General features: G+C 48.6%; 1 protein-coding gene and 1 long non-coding RNA gene across 2 annotated transcripts in view; both read left to right on the top strand.

Moving 5' to 3' along the window:
* The window catches only part of LOC145534226 (uncharacterized), a 38,090-nt gene extending 28,695 nt beyond the window's left edge, over positions 1 to 9,395 (top strand). The window contains exons 4-5 of the long non-coding RNA XR_014074360.1: positions 341 to 398; positions 5,451 to 9,395. This is a non-coding gene — a long non-coding RNA (uncharacterized LOC145534226). The remainder of the gene's footprint in view (positions 1 to 340; positions 399 to 5,450) is intronic.
* L3MBTL4 (L3MBTL histone methyl-lysine binding protein 4) overlaps positions 1 to 25,624 on the top strand; it is a 227,270-nt gene extending 201,646 nt beyond the window's left edge. Inside the window, 8 exon segments of the mRNA XM_081561578.1 lie at positions 15,235 to 15,342; positions 15,809 to 15,928; positions 16,120 to 16,254; positions 16,369 to 16,374; positions 23,200 to 23,270; positions 23,471 to 23,554; positions 25,404 to 25,488; positions 25,491 to 25,624. Coding sequence (XP_081417704.1) covers positions 15,235 to 15,342; positions 15,809 to 15,928; positions 16,120 to 16,254; positions 16,369 to 16,374; positions 23,200 to 23,270; positions 23,471 to 23,554; positions 25,404 to 25,488; positions 25,491 to 25,582 — 701 coding nt within the window. The 3' untranslated portion in view covers positions 25,583 to 25,624.
* Positions 25,625 to 27,378: the final 1,754 nt, after the last annotated feature.

The following is a 27,378-nucleotide window of genomic DNA, read 5'->3' as shown; positions in this document are numbered from 1 at the left end:
CTGCATCTGTGTTAATTTGTGGGCATATAAGGGCATATAGCTGTTCATAATGGTCTCTCATAGTCTTTTTTATTTCTGTAGAGTTGGTAGTAATTCACCCACCTTCATTTCTAATTTCAGTAAGTTGAGTCTTCTCTTTCTCAGTTAATCTTTTTGATTTTGTTAATTTTTCAAGAAAAAAAACAACTCTTGCTTTCATTGTCTTTATTGTTTTCTCTATTCTGTTAACCTCCACTATACTGTTTATTATTTCCTTCCTTCTGTTAGCTCTTAGTTTTTCTAGATCCTTAAATTGTGAAGGCAGATTGTTGATTTGAGTTCTTTTTTCTTTTTAATGCAGCATTTACAGCCATAAACTTTCCTCACAGCACTACTTTCATGGAATCCCCTAAGTTTTGGTATGTTACGTTTTCATTTAAATTTGTACCTTTAAGGGACAAATACTTGTATTTTCTAATTTTCTTTCTGATTTCCTCTTTGACTCATAGATTAAGAGTTTGTCATTTAATTTCCACAAATTTGTGAATTTCCCAGATTTCCTGCTGTTACTGATTTCCAGTTTTATCCTGTCATAGTCAACAAAGATTCTTTGTATGATACATATGTTTTAAAATGTATTAAGACTTGATTTGTGGCCTAACATAAGGTTTGTCTTAGAAAATGTCCCATGTGAACTTGAGAAGAATGTGTATTCTGTTGTTGGGTATACTGTTCCATATGGTTTCTGTTAGATCTAGTTAGGTTATGGTTCTAGTCCTCTATTTCTTTACTTATCTTCATGTCTGGTTGTTCTATCTATTGAATTATGTGTTCAGTTTTTATTACTTTTACCATGCAGAGCTCTGAGCTCGTTTCTGGGGCCCTGGTAGTTTTCCTTGTTCTTTCTTTCCTGCAGTGGATAGTGTTCTGGGAGAGAGGGTGGGATAAACAACTTTCTTACTTACAACGTTGCGAGAAGATCAAACCAGTCAATCCTAAAGGTAATTAACCCTGAATATTCATTGGAATTCCAGTTGAGCTATTTCAAATCCTGAAAGATGATGCTGTGAAAGTGCTGCACTCAATATGCCAGCAAATATAGAAAACTCAGCAGTGGCCACAGGACTAGAAAAGTCAGTTTTCATTCCTATCTCAAAGAAAGGAAATGCCAAAGAATGCTCAAACTACGGCACATTTGCACTCATCTCACATGCTAGTAAAGTAATGCTTAAAATTCTCCAAGCAAGGCTTCAGCAATATGTGAACCGTGAACTTCCAGATGTTCAAATTGGTTTTAGAAAAGGCAGAGGAACCAGAGATCAAATTGCCAACATCTGATGGATCATCAAAAAAGCAAGAGAGTTCCAGAAAAACATCTATTTCTGCTTTATTGACTATGCCAAACCCTTTGACTGTGTGGATCACCATAAACTGTGGAAAATTCTGAAAGAGATGGGCATACCAGACCACCTGACCTGCCTCGAGAAACCTGTATGCAGGTCAGGAAGCAACAGTTAGAACTGGACATGGAACAACAGACTGGTTCCAAATAGGAAAAAGAGTACGTCAAGGCTGTATATTGTCACCCTGCTTATTTAATTTATATGCAGAGTACATCATGAGAAACGCTAGGCTGGAAGAAGCACAAGCTGGAATCAAGATTGCCGGGAGAAATATCAATAACCTCAGATATGCAGATGACATCACCCTTATGGCAGAAAGTGAAGAACTAAAAAGCCTCTTGATAAAAGTGAAAGAGGAGAGTGAAAAAGTTGGCTTAAAGCTCAACATTCAGAAAACTAAGATCATGGCATTCGGTCCCATCACTTCATGGCAAATAGATGGAGAAACAGTGGAAACAGTGGCTGACTTTATTTTTCTGAGCTCCAAAATCACTGCAGATGATGACTGCAGCCATGAAATTAAAAGATGCTTACTCCTTGGAAGGAAAGTTATGACCAACCTAGACAGCATATTAAAAAGCAGAGACATTACTTTGCCAACAAAGGTCCGTATAGTCAAGGCTATGGTTTTTCCAGTGGTCGTGTATGGATGTGAGAGCTGGACTATAAAGAAAGCTGAGCGCCAATGAGTTGATGCTTTTGAACTGTGGTGCTGGAGAAGACCCTTGAGAGTCCCTTGGACTGCAAGGAGATCCAACAAGTCTATCCTAAGGAAGATCAGTCCTGGGTATTCATTGGAAGGACTGATGTTGAAGCTGAAACTCAAATACTTTGGCCACCTGATGCGAAGAGCTGACTCATTTGAAAAGATCCTGATGCTGGGAAAGATTGAGGGCAGGAGGAGAAGGGAATGACAGAGGATGAGATGGTTAGATGGCATCACTGACTCAATGGACATGGGTTTGGGTGGACTCTGGGAGTTGGTGATGGACAGGGAGGCCTGGCATCCTGCGGTTCATGGGGTGACAGAGAGTTGGACATGACTTAGCAACTAAACAACAATCCTTAAATACCTGGCTCCCAAAAGGCGAAGGGGAGAATGAAGGGAAAAAAATTTCAAGGCACTGTGAAATAGCCTAAAAGCCACTTCAGCTAACAGAGGTTGCAGCAACAGCACCTGGCTCCTCCATGCCCACAGCTCCACAGTCAGCCACCAGAACACAGAGCCCTGGCATTTGGAGGACAAGGTCCTTGTTGTCCACCCTGTACGTCCTGCAAGTCACAGGCAAACTGCTCCAGGAAAATGGGCACAGCTTCCGGCCATGGGGCTGAGGGCAGGGCATGGGTAGCCACCACTGCACTGAGAGCTGGAGTTGACCAGAATTAACTGTGACTTATCTCCCAAGCCTCCCCTGGAAGCTGCATGCCTTCAAATAGACTCCAGGTTCCAAAATAGTTGCATCAGACAGCCTCTGCCAGTGCCGTCGCTGTCTAGAGAGGAAGCAGATTCCTGGCACTTCCTACTCACCATCCTCTCTGCCATCCCCAGGCTCTGCTGCTGAAGGTATGGGGAGAGAGTGGAGGCTTTCCTGACTGCCCACACAGGTATTTATCTCTAAATGATGGTAACTTTACCAAGATACACCCTGATTCTGGATTCTCATTCACCTGATAGCCCTTTCAGTTATAGATTCAAGTATCTTTGATCTTATAGATACAAAATGCTCAGGAGAATGGGTAGTTTTTATTGTATGTGTGTTAAGTGTGTTAGTTGCTCAGTCGTGCAACTCTTTGTGACTCCATAAACTGTAGCCCACCAGGCTCCACTGTCCATGGGGATTCTCCAGGCAAGAATACTGGAGTGGGTTGCCTTGCCCTCTCCAGGGGATCTTCCCAACCCAGGGATCCACCCCCAAGTCTCCCACATTGCAGACAGATTTTTTTTATAGTCTGAGCCTCCAGGGAAGGTTTTACTGTGTGGGTGTGGGTGTGGGTGTGGGTGTGTATATGTATACATGTATATATATATATATAGTTTGTTTGTTTGTTTCATTGTTTTGCTTTTTTCTCAGAGATGCTAACTATGCATTTGCTGGATCTCCTTCTCTAATCTCTTCTTCAAAACTTTTTTTTTAAATTTCAACTGTATTTTGCTAGGATTTTTCATTTTTATCTTTTGTGTCCCTTGCTCAGTGTTCAGCAAGGTCTGTCCTCCCTTTCTGCTTCCTCCAGTTTCATTTTCATTCCTGTTAAGGTTTTATTTTTCCTTCTACTTATTTTGTGTGTGTGTGTGTGTGTGTGTGTGCGTTCTGCTTCTCTTCCTGTTAACTTGTTATCTCTTCCTCAAATGATTGCTTTTCTACTTTGGATAGAAATGGCCAAATTCTGAGTTTCTATTGTTTTTATTTTCATAAAAGAGGAAGACCATCATGTAAATAACTTTTCAGAATCAGCTCATCTGAAAAATGTTGAATTTTTTAAAGGACGAGTTTCAGATTTGGCCTCCAGCGTTCATGCCCCATGACGGGAAGGCTAGAGGCAGGTGGAACACACCTTGGTGGGAAGTTGGGATTTAATCAAATTTGAGGAGCCCACCAATGCTTTATTTTAAAGCCCTTGATTGTATCTCTGCCTTGCACATCCCAGCGTGGTGCGGCTGCCCTTGCAGAAAGCACAGATGGTGACTGTCAGACCCATGCATCAAACCTATGGCCCTCCTGGAGGCAGCCGTGTCCTCCGGCTGGCATCCTGAATGTAGCTATTTTCCAACCATTTTGAAAATTAGCCTTAAATATACTTTTGAAGAAAAAAAAAACACATTTCCAGATGCACCTTCTTCTGCTCCTAACAAAGTCTCAGTAAATCAGAATGATGAAAAGGAGCCTCATCTCCATTTGAGGGGGAAAAAAACCTGAGTTGTGGGCCGCTTATAAAAGCAGATAAAGATGTGACATCTTCATGGACAACATGATCGTGATTATTTTTACAGGGAAGAGAAAATGGAGTGATTCATAGAAATTCCAGAGAGCTGAATGCTGGCCAGAGGACACAAGTGGAAGGAGACAGTTTTATTCCAGCCTAAGGAAAGTCTTCCCTGGTGGCTGAAATGGTAAAGAATCTGCCTGGAGTGCAGGAGACCTGGGTTTGAACCCTGAGTCAGGAAGATCCCTTGGAGAAGGGGATCTTGTCTGGAGAATTCCATGGACAGCAGAGTCTGGCAGTCAACAGTCCAAGGGGTTGTAAACAGTCGGACACGAATGAGCAACTAATACTTTACTGACAGATATTTAGAAAAAAAATTTTAACTTGAAACAATGAGTAACATGGACATAACAAGTGCCATGTAAATAACATCACCGACTCAATGGACATGAGTTTGAGCAAACTCCAGGAGATAGTGAAGGCCGGAGGACCTGGTATGCTGCAGTCCATGGGGTCGCAAAGAGTAAGACACAACGGAGCGACTGAACAGCAGCAACTATCTGTTAAACATGAATAAAGGAAATATGTTCTAAGGTGTCTGAGAGACACCAGAGATCTTTACTGAGTGCCTCTTCTCCACTAAGCATTAAACAAGGTGGACACAGGTGCCACCTCCACAAGTCTCAGATCTCGGGCTGGAGAAGGACTCAGGCAGGTACCCACTGTGGCCTGGAGAGGACTTCGGGCACGGGGACTCACGGCCGGGTCTCCCGGGGGTCTGGGCTGGACGATTCCCAGCCTGATCCCCGCTGCTGCAGGCACTCAGACTCCACTGATTTCATCCGGGGCTGCGGCTCATTACAGCCCCTGACTCACACATTTACTCATTCACTCATTCACTTACCTTAACCAACAGGTAAGAATCTAGAGCTTCTGAGTACAAAAACATATATATTTCTAAACTGCCCAGTAAAAGCTTTATTCAGTTAGAAATGCATGTTCAGTTTTTTCATTTGTTGCGAATTCCATTCTTGTGCTCTCTGAATAAAACCGTTGGGGGAGAAAATATATTTATTCAAGTTGTGTCCTTGAAGGAAATAATAGCTGTCCTCACAACTCTCCTTTTTCATTACTTTTACCACACAGGTTGAAATAAGCACAGGAGCTGTATAATGATGGCGATGATTATAATGCATAATTCTGTGAAGTTTTTGTTTGAAGGATCTCTCAGTGAAACCGTCTGGTGAGCAACACATGACTGAGTTCATTTCTGTTTTCTTAGGATTAGGCGTCATCAGAATGCAGAATGTATAATTACGCTCTAGGTTGAATTGATGTCTATCTCAGATGAGATGACATTTCGTCAGGAGGCAATGTGAGGTCCAGAGAGGTAAGGTAATGTGCCTAAGGTCACACAGCTTGACTCCAGCATAGCTGGGATTGGAACCCAGATCTCTGTGACTCTAAAATCCAAGCCTACTCTTTCCACGGTAGTACGCTTCAGGCAAAATAAAGTAATTGCTGTAGAAGTACACACTGCTGTGGTAAAACAGGAAGGGGTTCTTTATTACAGCAAGGAAGGCAGGGGGATCCATGGATCATGTTACAGGGCCTCCATTGCAGGGAAATGAGTGGGACGGATAAATGGTGGATCAGCTCCTTCTCCCTCTAAAATGCTGCATTTCCGTGGGAGGTCTCTGTCCTGTTCCAGGAAACATCTCTGGCTTGTATTGTTCATGGCTTCTACCTTAGTTCCTTTTTATTTAGTTGCTGTTGTTCAGTTGCTCAGTCATGTCCAGCACTATAATTCAAAAGCATCATTTCTTCGGCACAAAGCCTTCCTTATGGTCCAGCTCTCACATCCATACCCTACACGTTGATTAATTCACTCCACCATTATTTACTGAGCTCCTAATAGGTGCCAGGCACAGTGGAAAAACACAGGGTGCCGCCTTCAGAGAGAATCGGTCTTCTTGTTTGGAAAGTTCCTGGGGTTATAACCAGCCTACGTGACTTTTAAGTCTTTGCTTCTCGAAGTCTGATCCTGAGAACTGTCACATGAGCATCACCAGAGAGCTTGTAGGTAATGATAGAGCTTCATTTCCCCACCACCCATTCTATCAATACATTAGCAAAACCCCCAGGAGACCCACACTGCACAGCAGACCCACACTGCACAGCAGAGCCTGAAAAGCTCTGCCCTGAGACCCAGAGTTAAGTCAGGGGAGAGCAGTGAGTTGGTTGGGTGGATTGTATGTTTAGTTTACAGTGGTTGTATACCTGTGGGTTCAAATTGTCCTTCACACAGCAAACTCTTTTTGAAGGGTTGTTAATGTAAGCGACACTCCTTGGTACTGGAGAGCACCACTAAATTACAAGTAAGCAAATAGAGATTTATCTCTCCTGTTCGAAAAATGACAACTTTCCAGACACTGCTCATGTTTCCTTCTGCAAATATTTATCCAGTTACCCTTGCATTCAGGGGATTTGTGCTCGCTCAGACATTGTGAATTGGTATTTGTAGGCTTGGCCAAGCACCTGCTTATGCGGCCGGCACAGGGTTTTCATAAATGTTTAATTCTTTGCAAGCATTTAAAAACGGATAGATTTTCATGTAAAAATGCAGACTTCTGGCTTCTCTTGAAAATCAGGCAGCCCCACCTTCTTGATGGCACAACAGGCTGGCTCTGGGGGCCCCCTCCTACAATTGGGGGGCATGCTCACCAGTTCACCCAGCCCCACCCACTCCGCCAGCCCCCTGGACTGGAGGCACCAGAGCTGACCCTGCCTCCTGGAATGGCCACGTTTTAGCCACCTTCAGGGTCTCCGTTCAGAGGCAGCCCCCACAGGAGGAGAGAAGAGGGCAGGACTGGTGGTGAGGACTGACATAGGGCTCCAGGCTTGTAATCCTCAGCCCTGGTGCAGGAGTTCATAAAGGCATCAGTGCCCACTCCCATCAACACCCCCGGAAGTCTGACTTAACTGGTTTGGGCATCACCAGATTTAAAAATCTCCACAGGTGACTCTAATCTGGCTTGAGAACCACCAACCAAGCCCATCTATCAATACATAACTTGCAAAAAAAATGAAATATGCCAAAGTGAGGAATAAAATATGAATATATACATGTGTATGTGCATACATGGGCTTCCCAGGTTGCTCAAGTGGTAAAGAATCCACCCACAATGCAGGAAATGCAGGTTCCATCCCTGGGTCAGGAAGATCCCTTGGAGAAGGAAATAGCAATCTAATCCAGTATTCTTGCCTGGAGAATCCCATGGACAGAGGAGCCTGACAGGCTACAGTCTGTGGGGTTGCAAAGAGTCAGACACACACACACACACACACACACAAATTGACAGAATTTACATTGAAGCCTCATTTCTCCGGACGCTGGTGATTCAAGATGTTTTGTCTAATGACTGACCATCTACTTTCCTATAGAAAGAGAGTCGGCCAAGCAGATGAGTACTGTGAGCAAGATGGCTTTAAACTGCTTTATAGAATCTAGACTTTTTTTTTTTTAGGATTTAAATTCAAATGCTGCCTTGAGCTAAATATAATTTACATTCTTGATTACAAAAACAAGAATTTGCAGGATACCAGCCAGCACTGAGTAGATCATCCAGGGCCCCTCTGACAATTGCTTTTACTGTAGAATTGCTTTTACTGCCTTGTCTATTATCACAGCCTAAAATTCTATTAGTACTCTAATTGCTTTAGAATAATGTTTATTACTGTTGGAATTCAGTTGTTTATGCCACAGAAGTGTCCATCCGAGGGACATCATTAGAGTCTGACTTCCTGTAACACCCCAGCTTTAGTGGGACCCATCCCCCCACCCCCACCCTCGATCCCGCTCAGGTCCTCAGATTTGCTGATGCTCTGCAGCGCTCTCACAAGTGAAGTGCCTGCTGTTTCAGGCAGAGCCTCTTGATGAGGGAGTCTGACAATCACCAGAGTAATTCATGCGATGACTTTATGCAAGAAATTTCATTATTTCTAACAGCTGATGGTCGTTTAATATTTTAATGTAATTATGCTTAATTATATATTGTAATAACGCATTGATCAGGCTTTGGATCTGGGTCTAAGTAAAATACAGCTTCTGGAAAATTTTCCTCCAGTTTTTTTTTTTTTTTTTAAAGAATTAAGTCCTGAAGTGAAACTGGATGCAAATCCAACAAGCAATCTCTTGCCAGAGAAAATATTGGCATAATATATTTGAATGGCCTAGTTTATCAGCTCCCTTGGCTAAATCCCAAAGCATACACTGTTTGAGAATTACTTTGGAGCTGCTGTTCCTCACCCTTGTGCTAACCTACTTTGGGTCATTTCTGTTTTGTTTTATGAGCTTTTACCAACCGGCCATCTGCGTGTGGGAGACACATGTCATTTACTGTGATGGTCATTAAAATGGGGGAGGAGGGCTTGGCAAGATAAGACTGGGGTCTCGCTGGTCTGTGCTGCCCACCGTGGCCGGACCCTCCAGCTGGACGCAGACAGCAAGAGCTGACATACAGCCCCCCAGTGTGGGGGCCTCGCGGACCCTTCCCCACCCCACATCCCCACCAAGGCATCTCCCTTGTGAGGGCCCCCAAGGTGTGGGACCTGGAGCCTGACAGCCAGCCAGACTCAGGCCTCAGTGAAGTCCCCAGAAACAGAGGGGCCAGCCCACCCACTCACGAAAGGAGATGCCCACCTGCTCTCAGGCGGGAGGGGAAGGTAGAAAACAGACCCCAGAAAGGAGCAGTGCCTCACATTCACACAGTACTGCCCCATCGAAGGAATCCTGTTCCCTTGAGAATCCTGCCTTGTTGCTGACTCACGCCAGCTTCCAGTGGAGAAACCTGAGGCTCCGGAAGTGAGACGCGTGGACGCGGCGCACACAGCGTGTGCACGGGGTGGCCTGTTGCCGAGTCCAGGGCTCTGGTCACACCCGCAGGCAGCTCCTCACAGGGGACAGTGCGCCCTGGCTCAGAACTGTTCATTCTGCGCTTAGCAGAGTTTAACAGTGCCTATTTCGAAATCTGTCTTCAAGAGCACATTGTAAAGTTTAGAAAAAGGAAACAACAGAAAAAAAAAAAAAATCTTGCCACCACCAGAGGAAAGAAAGGGAGAAGGAACCTCCCAGCAGAGGCTCCCAGGGAAGGTTTATTAAAGGTCACCTCGTCCCTGACGGATGAGATGGTTGGATGGAGTCACTGACTCAGAGGACATGAATCTGAGCAAACTTCGGGAGACGGTGAAGGACAGGGAAGCCTGGCGTGCTGCAGTCCATGCAGTTGCAAAGAGTTGGACACAACTTAGTGACTGAACAACCAACCACAACATCTGTGACACTGCGAGAGAACACAGACAACGTAAACCTCCTGGAGATGAGAAAAAGCATAAGGTCTACGGGAAGAGGGGTGACGGGGGGCGGAAGTCCGAGACTGGCTTTGATCCCACCTCTGCGCTTTGCTGGTCCTGGGACTGGGGACTGGGGCCAGGTCACTAGGTACCCACCCAGCATCCCCTGGGGTGGGGCTCCACCACATATCCTGTTAGCTGCACTTCTGGCGGGGCGGGGCGAGGGGGTGTCCTGCAGGTGAAAGGTGTTCTCGTTTCTGTGCCTTTACTGGTTCAACGTCAGAAGGCGTACGTGCTCAACTTCTCAGTTGTGTTCAAGTCTTTGCAACCCCATGAACTGTAACCCGCCAGGCTCCTCTGTCATGGGATTCTCCAGGCAAGAATACTGGCGTGGGTTGTCATGTCCTCCTTCAGGGAATCTTCCCCACCCAGGGATCGAACCCGCATCTTCTATCTCCTACACTGGCAGACAGGTTCTTTACCACTAGCGCCACCTGGGAAGCCCCTTCCATGGTCCGAATGGAACAGGTCAAAGCCTGAGTCTCCTTTGGCCTCTCACTTTGTTCTCAGGGGTCCCAGCTGCCCCACCAACACCACTTCTGTGAATTGACTGCTGTCTCTGACCAGGTCACTCTTACTCGCCAGACCTAAGCCAGGATGGCATGATCACACCTGGGCTGCTGGCTGGCCCCACGTACGGCGGGCACATTCAGAGTCACTCTGACACTGCGTTCTTCTCTGACCCTCAGCCGTGTCCATCCCCCAACCCTGACCACAGAGTCTGCCTCTTGACTTAGACTGTCTCCTGCAATACGTCTGCAGTGCCCCCTCCCCACCCCCCACAAGCCCCTTACTACAGATCTCCTCTCTCTTCTGTGTCCTTTACCCTGATCTTGTGTGCTCTGACCTTGACCCCATAAATGTCACACCTCAAGGCCCAACTCCTACCTCCCAGGCAGGTGAGTACTTTCCTCCCCGTGGATTCTTCCTAAACCTTCCAGACCAGTCTTTGCCTGTGTGTTGATAATATTCCTCAATTCCTTAAATGCCCATCGCTCCCTTCATAAGGCTGTGTAATGTCAAGACCAAGAGCACAGACCGGGAGGCCAGACAGCCCAGCAGCAGGTCCTGACTCTGCCACTTTCTGGAAGGTTCTTGGGCAAGTTCTGTTCCCTCTTTGTGCCTTAAAACAGTGCCTGGCACTTAGTGCTGTGTGAGAGCTGAGCCTTGTGGGGTGGGGTCAGCTTGGGAGGCAAAGGGGAAAAGGGCTGAACTGTAGCAGTTTTGAGCAGGAAAGCTGAGCATTTCACCTAGTATTGGATAGAACATTCTTTGCCTGCATTTCCCCTTCAGGGCTGTTTCACGTCTGTCTTAACTGGATCCATCTCTGCACCCCCCCACTCCCTGCCCCCGATGCCCTGTGCCGCCGGTCACATTACTTCCTTTGGTTCAGCCCATTATGTTTTTCCTTTTTGTCTTCCCTCGTCCACCCAGCTCTCTCATTAGAACTTGTGGGTAAGAGCTTTTTACTTACATTTCAGAGCAGTTTATAAATAGCCTGCTTAGTTTCAGCCAGCAGGTAAAAGCTTTTGTCAAATCATTCCTCCTCCTCGGATCACTGTTATTTGGGGCTCCCAAGAAGGAAAAGTTGAGAATTACGTGTTTTTCTAATCATTAAGGAAGCACAACTTGCGGCCCAAGCGGCAGTGTTCCATTTCCCTATCTATAATTGACCGATATAATTTGGACCACTCATCAACACCTGTAACATTTTTTCTTCTGAGAAAAATTCTCCTAAAGACACTTCGATTATGACATAAGATTCAGGAAAACCAAAGTCCAAAAATAATTTAGAAACAAGGTTCAGATTCACTCCATGCAAATTACTTTAGCACATCATTTCTTCACCAAGAAAGAAATGAGAACATAAGCAAAAATAGCCAATGTTTGAAAGAATAACATGGACAGATGAGGGATCGGGGCGGGAGGGGGGGCTCTCCGGAATTCCTCACTCCTGTTCAAAGTCTGAAGTGGAATGGCATTTCCTCCATATAGTTATGTGGGGGATATCTGGCATTGTTACAGTTATATAATTAAATACATTAAACATTCTCTCAGGGCTTCCCTGGTATTTCAGTGGTAAAGAATCCACTTGCTGATGCAGGAGACTCAGGTTCGATGCCTGGGTCAGGAAGATCCCCTGAAGGAAGGCATGGCAACCCACTCCAGTATTCTCGCCTGGAGAATCCCATAGACAGAGGAGCCTGGGGTCACAAAGAGTCTGACCTGACTTAGTGACTAAACCACAGAAACTACTTCCTTCCCTAACTCATTAACATTGATCCTGCAACTGAAAAATCCATCAGCCTCAGTCCTTCAGACATAACCTCATTCTCATGACTCCCACAGGATCTTCAGTGGAAGGCAGCCTTTCCAAAAAAATCATAGATCCTGATCGCAGTTACTTTCAACAGAGGTGAAAAGCAGGGATTTGTGTACGAGTGTCATTTACTTAAGAAAGGGACTTACCTGGTCATCACAGGGTCCCCTTTATGTCGGAAATGAGGCTCCATTTACAACAGACTGTCTTCCTCCTGTATGAGCGACTCGGGGCTCCCAGTGTTTATTATCTCCGTGCCCACACTGAAGTAGAGACCCAAGGAAATTGCCATCTCTCCGCTGAGGTGATGAAGCCCTGGCACATGTCCTCAGGTGCCCCTTGATTGTTCCTGGAATGTCTGATATGGGGGGGCGCTTCCTAAGTGACACTAGTGGTAAAGAAACTGCCTGCCAATGTAGGAGATGTAAGAGATGCGGGTTTGATCCCTGGGATGGGATGATCCCCTGGAGGAGGGCATGGCAACCTACTCCAGTGTTCTTGCCTGGAAAATCCATAGACAGAGGAGCCTGGCGGTCTACAGTCCATGGAGTTGCAGAGTCAGACATGACTGAAGCAACCTAGCAAACACGCACCAATATGATAGGTTTGGAATACTTGCTTAGAAGTTACCTGGACCTAGTTCCTTAGTAGGTATTTTTACTAATACTTATAAAATATGTAATTTTTAAATCGTGTATCTTATAATCATATAAATGGGAAACAATAGTCGATTAAGTAATTCCAGAAAATTATCCCATCTCTTATCCCACCACATAGGCACATGATAGATGTCAGAGCTTCCAGCCAATCTTGGAAATTAGGTAAACTGTCATTTGTGTAAGATATCATGAATATGTAAAATTAGCATCTAGGTCAAAATGTGAGAATGTGAAAATATTAGTTGCTCAGTCATGTCTGACTTTCTGCAACACTATAGCCCGCCAGGCTCCTCTGTCTGTGGGATTCTCCAGGCAAGAATACTGGAGTGGATTGCCATGTCCTCCTTCAGGGGATCTTCCAGACCCAGGGATCAAACCCGTGTCTCATTTTGTCTCCTGCACTGGCGGGTGGGTTCTTTACCACTAGCACCACCTGAGCTCTGCTCAACCTTCAGGAAATCCAGCCTCCACCTTCTCCCAAACAAACAGATTCATTTAGTGGGGACACAGACCTGAGAGCACAATGTGCTCAAGTGCTCGGCACCACGCTGGCCCCCTCCCTGCCTTGAGTGGTGACCTCAAGGCCATCCCGCCACTTGAACGGCATCCCCGTCCTCCAGGGTGGCAGCCGTGGGCAGCAGCAGATGGAGGAGTCTAGTGCTGTTCAACAGAGCTGCCAAATACACCTTGGGTTCATTTCCCAGTGACTGCTCAGCGCCCAAGGCAATCTGCTTCCCAAATGAATGTGTGGAAAACTTCCTTTTTGGGAGCCCAGTGAGGTTTGGTGTGTTTTTTTTGTTTGTTTTGTTTTTTTTGCATTTCAGAGGCCTTCAGGAATGTGATCACTGCCACTGGACATCTTTGTTCCTCTAAAACATGAGACTCACTCCTGGTGTCTTTTCAGAATCCTGACATCTTGGAAACCACACGTGATTGGTTCATTCAGGGCATGGGTTTGAGACATATGTGATGTGTTTTTTAAGCCCGTGGCATTTCAGCAAAAGCAACCAGCTGATGGATACGGCAGTTCTTTTCCAGAATAAAGCCAGGCTTTGGCTCAGGTCTTAATCCCTAAGAGCACAGAGCTTTTAACTCCTGGCTTCCCAGGAAAGCCCTGGCGATTCCGCATGTCTGGGAACTGCAGGCCTCTGCTCTGTGACGCTTCCTCCCTGGCTTTCCAGGGCTTGTTTCATATATGCTCCTGTCCAACCTGACGACTTCATTAAGGAACATTCACACTTGTAAACCTACTGGCTTTGTGAAGAAGACGTGAAGTTTCAGCCTTACACACTGCTGGCTGAACGACTCAGAGGAGATAACCTATTTACATACTAAAAAGGTCAGTGTCGGACAGTTCGCATCTAGGAATGAATTTGCCGCTGCCGGCAACTGGAGCAGAAGAATTTGGGAGAAGGCCGCAATTCTGCTGTCTGTCTCTCTCTATAGAGAGCATGCAGGAGTAAAGATGCAGGATGTCTGTGCGCTGTGGTCAGGCAGAGATGGGCAGGTGGATAGGCTCCCTCTCTGATCACTAACCTGTAGGTGACTGTGAGTGTGTAGAATGCAGGGCAACCTCACCTACTAACAACTGTAATTAATTTGAGGTGGAAATATATGCGTGATAGAGTTTTCCCAGTGACTCAGCAGTAAAGACTCTGCCTGCAGTGCAGGAGCCGAAGGAGACCTGGGTTTGATCCCTGGCTCGAGAAGATTCCCGTGGAGGACGACATGGCAACCCACTCCAGCTTTCTTGCCTGGAGAATCCCCTGGACAGAGGAGCCTGGTGGGCTGTAGTCCATAGTAAAGACACGAAAGAATGAGACACGACTGAGCGACTGAGCACTGCTTACTTACCCTGTCTGCTACATTAGTAAAGGCAGACTTTGAGAGGGCCAAAGACAGTTCCTTTTGTGGTCTTCCCTTTCAGAGCCTTTTAAAATATCAACAGCTTTACTTAGCTAATGCGTGTTGAAAGAATCTTAAAAGATGTCACCATAAAGTCTAGAGTTTTCTCTGGAATCTCTGTAGTGATTTTGTCCTTACCTGTTTGTATATTCAAAGCAAAATAATGAGGGAATTGAGATCCGTGCGTGCTAAGTCGCTTCAGTCCTGTCGGACTCTTTGCAACCCCATGGATTATAGCCCGCCAGGCTCCTCTGTCCAGGGGATTTTCCAGGCAAGAATACTGGAGTGGCTTGCCATGTCCTACCTCCAAGGGATCTTCCCCACCCAGGGATCAAGCTCGCGTTTCTTATGTCTCCTCCATTGGCAGGTGGGTTCTTCACCACTAGCACCACCTGGGAAGCCCACTGACATCCATAGCTCCATCTAAATGTCTGGATATAATAGAAGAGTAAAGTCATTTTTGAAGGTGGAAAAGGCTGTTCAGAAAGGCTGGGGAGGAGCGTGGGCAGAAGTGGACTCTGACTCCTGGGTGAGAGCGGCCGGCACCCTTGCAGCCTTAGGGCCAAGGCCACTCAGAGCTCTGGTCCCGAGGGAGCACCCCATTCGGAGGGCCTGGCTGGGGCTCCGCTCTCAGCTGCAGCCTCTTCCCTGAGTCCCCCGAGGTCGTCGTGCCTGCAGGAACTCACAGTAGCAGCTGGCACCCAGGTGTCCCCCCGGGATCCCGAGCTGCATCCCACATCCGGTGCCCCCCCCACCAGGGGACCCGGGGAGCCAGACGTGGACCTGGGCCCATGGTGACGAAGGCGGCGGCTTCCAGGAGGGAAGTGGGCTTTGTGTCCTGCGTATCCCAGGTGGCCGGTGTGCGGTCCACTTAGGGCTGCATCCAGCGAGGCTCTGTGCCTTCCCTGCCTCCCGATGAAGGGAGAGAGGCTGGTGCAGGGACAGGCCAGCTCCTCCTTGCCATCAGCGGGTCACAGAGATTATTCGAACCCACTTAGCAAATGGCCATGGTCTCGGGCCTTCACAACATCTGTTTCTCATGACTGTGGTTTTGAAACAGAGCAGCAGCGATGTGGCTGTGTTGGGGAGGGTGATGCCTGGGCGGTGATGCCATCTGTCCAGGGTTCCACCGGGTCAGCCCGTGGCGGGGAGGGGCTGCGAGGATGCCCCAGGAGGCCACCTCTACCACTCCCTTACCTCTCTTGCAGGGCGCTTGGCCACACAGATGCCCCAGACCCTGCACCAGCCTGTCTTCATGTCGTCCTTGTCGGCCCAGCCTTTCCAGGACCCTCCCCTGGGCCAGCTTGGCCGACATGCAGGCCTGCAAGGTGGCCGGATGGGCCCTGGAGGAGGTTGAAAGGCTGCTCGGGGCGGGGGTGGTGGACCTGCCCGCGGCCGGGTTTCTCTTAGTTGCAGAGTCCCCATGTCAAACTCTAGGTCCACACTTGAGGGAGAAGCAGACCCGACCTGAGGAAGCTCGTGAAGCCCCTGGTGGGCCCTGCACGCCCCCCGCCCCCAGCCTTCCCCAGTGCCGGGTATACCACCTGCCTGCCCCCCGGGGCAGTGGTGATTGAGGCTTCAGCCCCGTCTCACGGGTTTGCTGTGAGGAAACATGTACGGTGTGAGCCCCCAGGCACATGCCCTGGCAGCCCCTGTGAGCCCCCCATGCACTGTGCCCGAGGGGGCCCCTCTGCCTGCGCCACCCCGAGGCCCCAGGTCCCCTGTTCTCATTCCCGATGACTCCCTGCTGCCCTGTGTCCACCCGCAGCCACAGGTGAGCTGGTCAGCCTCAGGTTTATTAGTAAACTAGGTCACCACGTGGTGCAAGACGCCAGACAGAGGGGAAAATGGATTCAGTTCAGTTCAGTCGCTCATTCGTGTCCGACTCTTTGCAACCCCATGGACTGCAGCACGCCAGGCTTCCCTGTCCATCACCAACTCCCAGAGCTTACTCAAACTCATGTCCATCAGGTCGGTGATGCCATCCAACCATCTCATCTTCTGTCATCCCCTTTTCCTCCTGCCTTCAATCTTTCCCAGCATCACGGTCTTTTCAAGTGAATCAGTTTTTCGAATCAGGTGGCCAAAGTACTGGAGTTTCAGCTCAGTATCAGTCCTTCCAATGAATATTCAGGACTGATTTCCTTTAGGATGGACTGGTTGGATCTCCTTGCAGTCCAAAGAAACATTTCATGCAAGGATGGGCACAATAAAGGACAGAAATGGTATAGACCTAACAGAAGCAGAAAATATTAAGAAGAGGAGGCAAGAATACACAGAAGAACTATACAAAAAGATCTTCATGACCCAGATAACCACGATGGTGTGATCACTCACCTAGAGCCAGACATCCTGGAACGTAAAGTCAAGTGGGTCTTAGGAAGCGTCACTATGAACAAAGCTAGTGGAGGTGATAGAATTCCAGTTGAGCTGTTTCAAATCCTAAAAGATGATGCTGTGTAAGTCCTGCACTCAATATGCCAGCAAATTTGGAAAATGGATTAAGATTTTAATATAAACGTGTCCAACACATTGTCGATGCTCACTCAGCTGACCCTGAACCCTGAGAGGTGAGCAGACACCTCACTCCACTCCCTGGGCCTGTATCCCAGAGCCTCTAACCAAGCCCAGCACTAAGCAGAACTCCCAGTAAGCATTTGTTGAATGAATGCTGAATGGCAAGGGCATTTGAGCTGGATTTTGAAACAAAAGTGGGCTTTACAGACAGGGAAATTGAGGCACCAGAGACTGAGGAAACTCTTAAGGTTACACAGTGAGAGCCATGTCCTGAATTGACGTCTCACCCCCAAACACGCTGCCCACTGGGCTCCGGGAAGGTGGCCCTCGGGTGGGGAAAGGGCCAGGCTTGGGCTGGGTGTGCAGGCCAGTCAGGCAGTACCCACGTCTTAGGTTCTGAGGCTGAAAGTCCTATTGTGAAGCTGGTGCTTCAAGGAGGTGCAAACAGCAAAGACCCACTAGGAGGTGAGCATGAGAAGGGGCCGGGCTGGGCTCGGCGGGTGGAGCCGCAGCACAGGAAGTAGACGGGACACAGGATGAAAAGGTGAGACCAGCCAGGCTGATTCCTTTTATAGCCTCGGCTACACGGCGGTGCTTAATTAGGATAATGATGTGTCAGAGGGACGCAGCCCACAGGCTTCATCGAGAAGAATGGGAGAGCAGTGGCGCCGTCAAAAAATGGGACTTTGGCGACAGGATCCAGTTTGGGGGCTGGAGGATAAGATGATGAATTTATTGTGGGACCTTCTGAGTTCAGGTGCCCGCAGGTGACACCAGGGACAGAAATACCAGATGGGGCCTCACCAGGCACGACCCCCAGAGAACATGGCTAAGAATGGAGGCCAGTGGGTCCACGACCAGGAAGCATAGGAAGTGGGGAAAGCAGAAGCTGGCGGTGAGTGTCCAGGTCACAGGGTTCCCACTGGGGCTGTGGGATTGGGCTGCAGGGGATTTGGGAAAACTGTATGTCTGTATGTGTGTGTGTGTTTTAGTCACTCAGTCGTGTCCTACTCTGTGACCCCATGGACTGTAGCCCACTGGACCCCTCTGTCCATGAGATTTTCCAGGAAAGCATACTAGAGTGGGTTGTCATGCCCTCCTCCAGGGAATCTTCCCAACCCAGGGATCGAACCTGCATCCCCAGCGTTGGCAGGTGGATTCTTTACCAATGAGCCACCTGGGAAGCCCGTGTCTGCATTAAGAGTGGCAAGTGAGGGAGTGAGGACTTGAGGAGCTGAGCTGGCTGGGAAGAGCGCTATTCCTTTGCTCTTTGTTCCCATGGGGCAGAGACTGGAGCAGGGCTCAGTGGCCAGGGACAGGGTGCATGGAAGATGACTGGTGGGTCCTCATGTTAAGCGCCATCCAAGGAGACTTAAGGCGGGTTGTTGTCTCTGGCAGGAGATGCAATACAGGACAGTCCGTCTTGTTTGCTTTCCTGGCCGGAAGGAGACCTCCACTCCAAGTTCTGTTAGCTGCCCGGGCCTTTGGCACCTCGCCCAGAGGTGGGGGCTGGCTTTGAACTCCTTTCCTGTTTCTCTGGCTCTTTCTGCCAGAGCAGATTCTTTCAGAGCACAGGCAGGCCGTGAAGTCAATGCAGTGGTTCTAAACAGAGAGACGAGACCGGATGACAGCACATCATCCCATCGCAGAGGTTACTGTTTTGTGAAACCTTCGTTAGGAACGTGTTGGTGAGCACCCATGCAAGGGGTAGTCCCTGGGGAGCGTATTTCTTACTCTGGTCATGGAAATGTTCTATAGATAGGTGCAAGCATTTAAGAGTAGGGGCTAAATTAGTCATATCTTTTCACATCTTTATAGCAAGTGTCTTGCCAGAGCAGGTGTGAGACAGATGTGCTAGCACATGGTGAATTAGGAGGGGAATTTTCTGCAGCCCCTCCTGCCAGGCATCCGTGGGCACAAGAGGGCAGATGTGATGTGTACACTCGTCACAGGGTGCCACTCGGGGATGCCCGGTGTCTATGAGGTCACTTTTATTTCTTACATTCAAAAATGCCTTTTAAAGCAGCATGTGCAAATCGCCCCGGCCTCATCCAAGGGCTCCCTACATGTCCATTAGCTCTGAAAGATGATGGTCACTTCCACACAATCTTTGCACAGGAGGGAGTGTTGAGAAAAAGTCAGGATGGTGCTGCCTAAGCAGAGCAGCCTTATACAGTCAGGCCATGAAAACGGGCAACTAACCAACTCCATGGCTGACAAAAGAGACCTGGGCTGGAGACACAGTCCCCAGTGGACCTGGAGCCAGGACAATCAGGCGCACGACAGCGCTAGCTCAGTGAGATGGGAACACGGGCATCAAGAGAGATTTAAGGGAGCAGCAGCACCACTGAAGGAAACGGGCCTGCTGGTCTGCACGAGGTTGCCTGGGAAGGAAGTCAGGTGGGGCAAAGGGCCAAGCTCAGAACCTGTGCAATGTCATCTTTCTTAGTCTTCCCAAACTGCTGCATCATCCCCAGAACTCACTGACTCAGTGTCCTTCCAAAGCAAAACCGGGGTGTCTGCTGTGTGACGCTGCACCCCCAAGAACTCAGGGAACCAGGTGTGCTGCCGCCGTCGAGACCAAGGTCAAGGTCAGCCACCCTGGGCTCCAACAGGGCCGCCATCACCTCGGGAAAGCAGCTGCAACCACACAGCAGTCCTGGGTAGAGACAAAGGACAGGACAACAGCCTCCTTCTCCGTGGACTTGGCTCCATGTGACCAGTTCTCTGCGCTGACCTCCACATGAAGACGGAGACACGTGCCAAAGGGAAGCATAAAAGGGAAACCTTCTGATGCTGCTCTGAGGCCCAGTGAAGTTCACCTACTGTATGCTGAGAAAATCTGTAGCAAATGGGCTTTCTCCCAAAGCTCAACATAGAATTTATTCTCAGGGGGAAGAAATCCTGACTAGCAATATTGAGTGATGATGCCAAACGATGATCCAGGCCTTTGGATATTTTAAATTCTGGTCAGAAAAGTCTGCCTCATTAGATTTCGTTGAACTTGTTCTTTACTTTGGAAAAAGGTAGGTTGAGTAGAATCAGAATCTCTGTCCAGAAAGACAGAGAATTTCAGACCCACGGAAGACAGGAAGGAGAGTGTGAGGCTGTGCGGGTTGGGCCACCTGCCCACAGTGTGCCTCTGTTTACTTTTCAGTTTAGCACATTATTTATCCCCATTTAAAAACTCAGTCTACCTCTGACATGGACAGTGATTTCTTGGCTCGCAGTACTAAGAAGAGGGAATGTGATCCTTTTTTTTAAATTTGTATTTGTTTGTCCAGAAGAGGACATTTTAACCTCTGAAAGCCATCAAAGCAATACTTCAGCTCTTTTTGGAGAACAGTAGGTGCTGGAGCGTGTGTTTACAAGAGACCGTCTCTGGAGTGTGTCCCTGAGCCTGGGGTGAGGGCCCAGGGACCCTGGTGCTGGCGTGGCTTCCCCAGGCAGCCAGGGATTGAGACACAACCAGGGTGTGTCTTAGCTAATTCCTGGTCGCACTTTTCTATATGTATTTCCCTACAGTGACCCCAGCCCTCGCCTGGCACAGAGCCCTCCCGGGAGAGCCCTCCTTCCTTGCCACGGCTCTTACCCACTGACCTCAGCAACACCTGGACTCATTTCTCGTTGTCACAGTTGTGCATGTTGGGGGTGTTCCTGGCACTTAGTTGGCAGAAAGCTGGGATGTCACTGAACATCCTGCAGTTGGCAAGGCGGCCCCACAGCAGGAAGGATCAGCCTAGCGTGGGAGTAACGCTGGGGTAGGAAGGCTGTCCTTGAGCATTGTCTCTGCAGTCAGCATCGTCTCCTTCAGCCCCACTCCCAGCATCTCCTGCCTCCAGCTCTGGGCTCAGCCCCAGTGGAGTGTCCACCCCTCAGAACTCTCTGAGGGGGAGAAGATGCAGGCTGCCCCCCAGAGAGACCCAGGCCTCCTCCTCCCAGGTGTCCTCTCACCCAGGGTCCCTGGCCCTGACTGCACATTAGGATCAACCTGGAAGTCTAATCCATGCCCAACTCTCGGGCAGATCCAGCACCGCTGATTCAGAATCTGCAGCATGAGCCTGGCCTGAGATGGTGTTTAAAGCTCTCCAAGTGGTTCCGCAAGCTCCAGGAGTTGGTGATGGACAGGGAAGGCTGGCGTGCTATACTCCATGGAGTCGCAGAATTGGACATGACTGAGTGAGTGAACTGAATGAACTGAACTGAGGTGGTTCCAGGGCATGTCCGGGTGGAGAACAGCTGCCCTGGGGCACTCGCTGGCCATTTCTGGCCTTGAGGAAGTTATTCAACTTCCCTGGGCTTCATACACAGAAAAACTATACAAAACAATCTTCATGACCCAGATAACCACGATGGTGTGATCACTCACCTAGAGCCAGACACCCTGGAATGTGAAGTCAACTGGGCCTTAGGAAGCATCACTATGAACAAAGCTAGTGGAGATGACAGAATTTCAGTTGAGCTATTTCAAATCCTAAAAAATGATGCTATAAAAGTGCTGCACTCAATATGCCAGCAAATCTGGAAAACTCAGCAGTGGCCACAGGACAGGAAAAGGTCAGTTTTCATTCCAGTCCCAAAAAAAGGCAATGCCAAAGAATGCTCAAACTACCACATGATTGTTCTCATCTCACACGCTAGCAAAGTAATACTCAAAATTTTCCAAGCCAGACTTCAACAGCATGTGAACCGTGAACTTCCAGATGTTCAAGCTGGATTTAGAAAAGGCAGAGAAACCAGAGATCAAATTGCCAACGTCTGGTGGATCATCGAAAAAGCAAGAGAGTTCCAGAAAAACATCTACTTCTGCTTCATTGACTACACCAAAGCCTTTGACTGTGTGGATCACAACAAACTGGAAAATTCTTTAAGAGATGGGAATACCAGACCACCTTACCTGCTTTCTGAGAACTCTGTATGCAGGTCAAGAAGCAACAGCTAGAACTGGATATGGAACAACAGACTGGTTCCAGATGGGGAAAGGAGTACATCAAGGCTGTATATTGTCACCCTGCTTATTTAACTTACATGCAGAGTATATATAAGTTGGGCTGGATGGAGCACAAGTTGGAATCAAGATTGCCAGGAGAAATATCAATAACCTCAGATATGCAGATGACACCACCCTTATGGCAGAAAGCAAAGAACTAAAGAGCCTCTTGATGAAAGTGAAAGAGGAGAGTGAAAAATTTGTCTTAAAACTCAATATTCAGAAAACTAAGATCACGGCATCTGGTCCCATCACTTCATGGCAAATAGATAGGGAAACAATGGAAACAGTGAGAGACTATTTTTTTGGCTCCAAAACCACTGCAGATGGTGCCTGCGCCATGAAATTAAAAGATGCTTACTCCTTGGAAGAAAAGCTATGACCAACCTAGACAGCATATGAAAAAGCAGAGACATTACTTTGCCAACAAAGGTGCGTCCAATCAAAGCTATGGTTTTTCCAGTAGTCATATACGGATGTGAGTTGGACTATAAAGAAAGCTGAGCTCCAAAGAATTGATGCTTTTAGGCTGTGGTGTTGGAGAAGGCTCAAGAGTCCCTTGGACTGCAAGGAAATCCAACCAGCCAATCCTAAAGTAAATCAGTCCTGAATGTTCATTGGAAAGACTGATGCTGAAGCTGAAACTTCAATACTTTGGCCACCTGATGCGAAGAACTGACTCATTTGAAAAGACCCTGATGCTGGGCAAGATTGAAGGCGGGAGGAGAAGAGGATGACAGAGAATGAGATGGTTGGATGGCATTACCAACTCAATGGGCATGAGTTTGAGCAAGCTCCCCGAGTTGGTGATGGACAGGGAGGCCTGGCATGCTGCAGTCCATGGGGTTGAAAAGAGTCGGACACAACTGAATGACTGAACTGACTGATTGGGCTTCAGCTTCCACATCATTTCCTGGGAATTCCCTCAGCAGAGAGTTCCCAAGTCCCTGTTGCTGGCCAGGCCCCAGGGGAAGCCCTAGAGGCTCAGGTGAGAGGGAGGGATCTGCAAAAGGCAGGCGGGCAGCCCTCCGTTCCTCTGTCCCTTCATTACTGCTATATGCGGCCACTCCCCCCGCCCTCCTGACCCTGCAGGCCAGATGATAGAAGGTTCTAGAATGCCAGGGCCCCACCAAGACAGAGGCTGCCACTGCACCATGGTGACTGTAAGTGTATGTAAGTCAGCCTAGAACAAGAGGCCAGAAAAGACAGTAGGAGCCGGTGTCACTTCTGAGCTGGTGCATACTAATGTGGTTGGATGGTTACTGTTTAAACCCCAAGCGTGTGAGGGATGTGAAGTGTGTTTTACTCAAACGTTGAAGGACTACAACCCAAGGTGTTATTTCCGGTGAGTGTTTTGAATCAGGCTTGTCATATCACGCTGCGGGTGGCTGAGTTTGTGCGATCTCTGCTGGGCGGTGAGGAGCATGCCAAGTGCTTCAGGAGGGAGGTAGGAAACAGGGAAATTATATGTATCCAGCACAGACCCAGGAGTGCTCTGCTTCAGTTTACGTAAGTGTAAATAAGAGCGGTTTGGGGGGGGCAAGAGGAGGAGGTACAGGCGGAGGTACAGGCAAGAGGAGGAGGTACAGGAGGAGGTACAGGAGGTACAGGTACAGGAGGTACAGGAGGGGGTCTCAGGGCAGCCTCTGTCTGGGCTGCTGACATGAGCTGTGCTTTGTGACTTGCAACTGGAGCTGATGGCCTCAGCTCTGCAGCCACTCACGGAAGGGACAGTTGGAACACATCCCTCAGTCACTCCCTGGGGTGCCCCTGAGCCCCTGTACTGTGACTACCCTGGAGTCAGGGGGAGCCTGCCACGGACCTGCACCCAGGAAAGGCGATACTTTTCTGCTCCAAAGTGGAAGTAGGGCCATCCTATCTGTCCCCACCCCGCCCCTGCTCAGAGGGTCACAGAGAAGCCACACACTCCATCTACAGGGCTTCCCCCTCCAGACCAAGAGGGCAGGGCAGTTTGCTGATGGGTGAGCTGGAGCCTCGTGAGCAAAGGTTCATCCCGTACCAGTCTGATCCATGAGCCTCTGCCATTGGTCTAGAACTCTTGAGAAAACCGTGCTCATGGACATGCAGCTCATACTCCCGGTTTCTGGGTTCGGGGCACCTGCGGGGCAAGGGAGGTGCTCTCTGAGTTGTGGGTCCCCAGCCCCTCTGAGCCCACCAGGCCCTCCATCTGCAAGGAGCTCAGCATCAGGGCCATGGTCTGGAGCTGCCGATGGGAACGTGGCGGAGGGAACCCCCAGCCCCCAGCTCAGCCTCACATGAACAGGTGTCCTCTGTGTCTGCCACGTCCAGGACCCCCTTGTCCACAGTCTCCTGGATGTCCGGCTGCTCCAGTGTGGCCTTTAAGACCTGCAATGTCACCACGGGCAGCTTGCCTCGCTTCTCTCCTCCCCACTCTGAAAACACAAACTAATGTAAGAGGACCTGCAAGGGTTACGGTTAGTGTGTCTACAGCAGCTGGCCCAGGTTTGTCCCAGAGCAGGGGCTCCATGATTGGCAGCGATGCAGAGCAAAGGGGCCCGCACACGGTCTGTCTACAGGGCTTCCCCTTCCAGACCGAGAGGGCAGGGCAGTTTGCTGGTGGGTGAACTGGAGCCTCATGAGCAAAGGTTCATCCCATACTGGTCTGATCCCTGAGCCTCTGCCATTGGTCTATAACACACATTTAATTTTACAAATGAAAACAAATCTTTCTAGGTCATCAGCTCATGTTCCCATGCTTCACAACCCATGAAAAGTTTCCCAAGTCATTACCTATTTCATTGAGACGTGAATTTTGGTGACTGCCGGTCCCCCATCCTCAGTGCCACCGTAATTTCTTTCCTTCTGCTGTTCCTGGCGTGTCCAGTTGTTTGCAGTATTTCACTGCTATAAATAACATCAGCGAATCCTCAACACTCATCATTTTCATGAGCGTTCCTGGAGATTCACTTGATATATGAAAGTGGGTTATTGTTAAGACCCTTGATACAAATTCAGTCCAAAAGTTTTAAAATGTAACAGTAGAAATTTAGCCTAATTCGTGTACGTTGAGTTCACATTTAACAGAATGAACACCTTTTAATGTAACTTAGCTTCAGGGTTCTGGGGAGAACTTACTGTCGAGAGCAGTTGGACTAAGATGCTGCTGTGATCTGTGGTCCCCTGAGCTCTGGGAACCTGTGGTGTCCGGGTCACAGCTCAGCATCCAGGGGCTCTTGGCAGTGGGGGGTTTGGAGGCGGGCAAACAGACTGAAGGAGCAGACTGTGTTTATTTGTGTGCATTTATTTACTGAGAGCACATCAATGGCAGAGTCTTCCTGCTGCTGACACAGACAGACATTGTCCAGGTGATGAAGATCGAGCTGGGTTCAGCTCTGAAGGTTTAAACTCCATCCTTGTGTTCAGGAGCTCCCAGGACCTCGCCGGGGAGGACGCCATCTCAGGCCAGGAGGCCATGCAGGGACGCTGTACCTGAGGGACCATGGCCACCACTGCGCCTTGTTCTCCCAGCCGGAACCTCAGCCTCAGGAACTTGATTTCCGTGTCCCCATGGTCACGCCCAAATGTGAATGGGACCTTGTAAAGTGGCTGTGGCTTTTACATTTGGAAGATTTGATGGCTGATCCAGCGCCAGCGATGCAGAAGCCCCCAGGCCAGGCAGGATCCTGACCATCACCACCACAGCTCTGATGTGTGGCACAAACAGACCCAAGAAGCCCACGGGATGCATCTTTATCCTTGTCCCTCACCGTCCAAGAAGCCGCTTCTCATTTTGCAAGGATGAAACTCTCCAGGGTGGGATACGAGGAACACGGTTTTCAGACACACACTGTTAATGTTTTCACCAGCACAGCATCTGAGCTTGACTGTGATTTGCCCTCTGGGTGCAGGGAGTCGAAGAGGCAGAGGCCTGGTGCTTTAATGACTTCATGTGAGATGTGTGCTTTACTCAGGAAAGTGCAGATCTTCAAAAAAAAACAAATTAGTCATAAATACATGTTTTCATGAGCCATTCTTATCTAGGTTGCACGAACTGTTTCTCAGCTGTGCTGCTGGGTCTCCGGGAGCATGCCCGGGGGTCCCATGAGAACAGCCAGCTGGATACTTGGCAGAAACTGGGAGGACCCTCCTGAGGACCCTCTGCCTGTGGTGCCCTTACTGTCAGGGACCCAAGTCCTGACACAAACACCCCCCATCCCTCCATCCACATCCTCACAGCTTCCACTCTGGGGGCCACCTGGGAGGCTGACATCCCGCGGGCCACCTGCCTGTGTGTCAGGAGGAGCTGTGTTCACCGGGGCCCTGGGTACCTGTCTGTAGACAGAGGCTCCATCAAGGGAAGAGGTCTAGAGCTGGGTGCCTAGTACTCATTTAAACAAGTCATTTTTGTTATGAGCTCGTATTTGTTTTGTGTAAGTGACTATATTTGAGACTGAAGCTATGCAGTCAGCCTCACAGTTTTGAAAGACAAGCAGTAGGAACCACCAGTGCCCCGTGGAATGGGGGCACCATTGTTTTGGTTGGGCTTGGGGGGGGTGCGGTTTGTTTTTTATTTTTGCTGGTGGGAGAGAAAAGAAATAAATAGAATCAATCCTACGGTATCCATTTGCTTCAGTTAAGAATCTTAGGGTTTAAAAAAGTTGCTTGGAGAGTTTATCAAACTTCAACTCACTGAGGAAAAGAGAACTTCTCTCAGAGGTGTGCTTAGATTCCATTCTTTAGAGTCTCACTTTGCCTACATGGCGTTTTCCTATATTATGGGTTGATGTGCGTTTTTTCTGCTTGGTTTTTCTTTTTTAAACTGCCACATACAATTAAAATTCCTGCTTCTGCTTCGTTACAATTGTAATATATTTTAAATGATAATAAACAGATAAAATAAAAATCCCTGCCTCACTGCCTTCATGAATATGACAGCCCGGAGGCTGTGCTCCCCGCCAGCCCCTGAAGGACCACAGAGAGTAATCATGCACCCCCCTGCCAGCAGAGAAGTCCGCCCTCACTCAACGCTCGAGGTGTTTCCTCAGGGAAGGTGTTAATGATTTGAGAGGTTTTTTTAATTAAAAAGCATCTCAAAATGGCTTTTATGTAGGCACCATGGAAGACAGGAGATTTGCAGTTTGTGTATGTAATACCTGCCATTTCTACAGAAGGATTGAGAACAGGACAGAAAATTCCAAGCCAGATTAGGGTTGAACTTTGTATCCCTCTAAGACGGAATGATCAAACAGAAAGAAACTGATCCAAGCTCAACTTGAATTGAGTTATTTT

The sequence above is a fragment of the Giraffa tippelskirchi genome, chromosome 14 (assembly GCF_054371585.1).
Source record: "Giraffa tippelskirchi isolate mGirTip1 chromosome 14, T2T-mGirTip1v1.2.pri, whole genome shotgun sequence".
In the NCBI taxonomy this organism is placed as follows: domain Eukaryota; kingdom Metazoa; phylum Chordata; class Mammalia; order Artiodactyla; family Giraffidae; genus Giraffa; species Giraffa tippelskirchi.
This window is presented reverse-complemented; position numbering and strand designations above follow the sequence as displayed.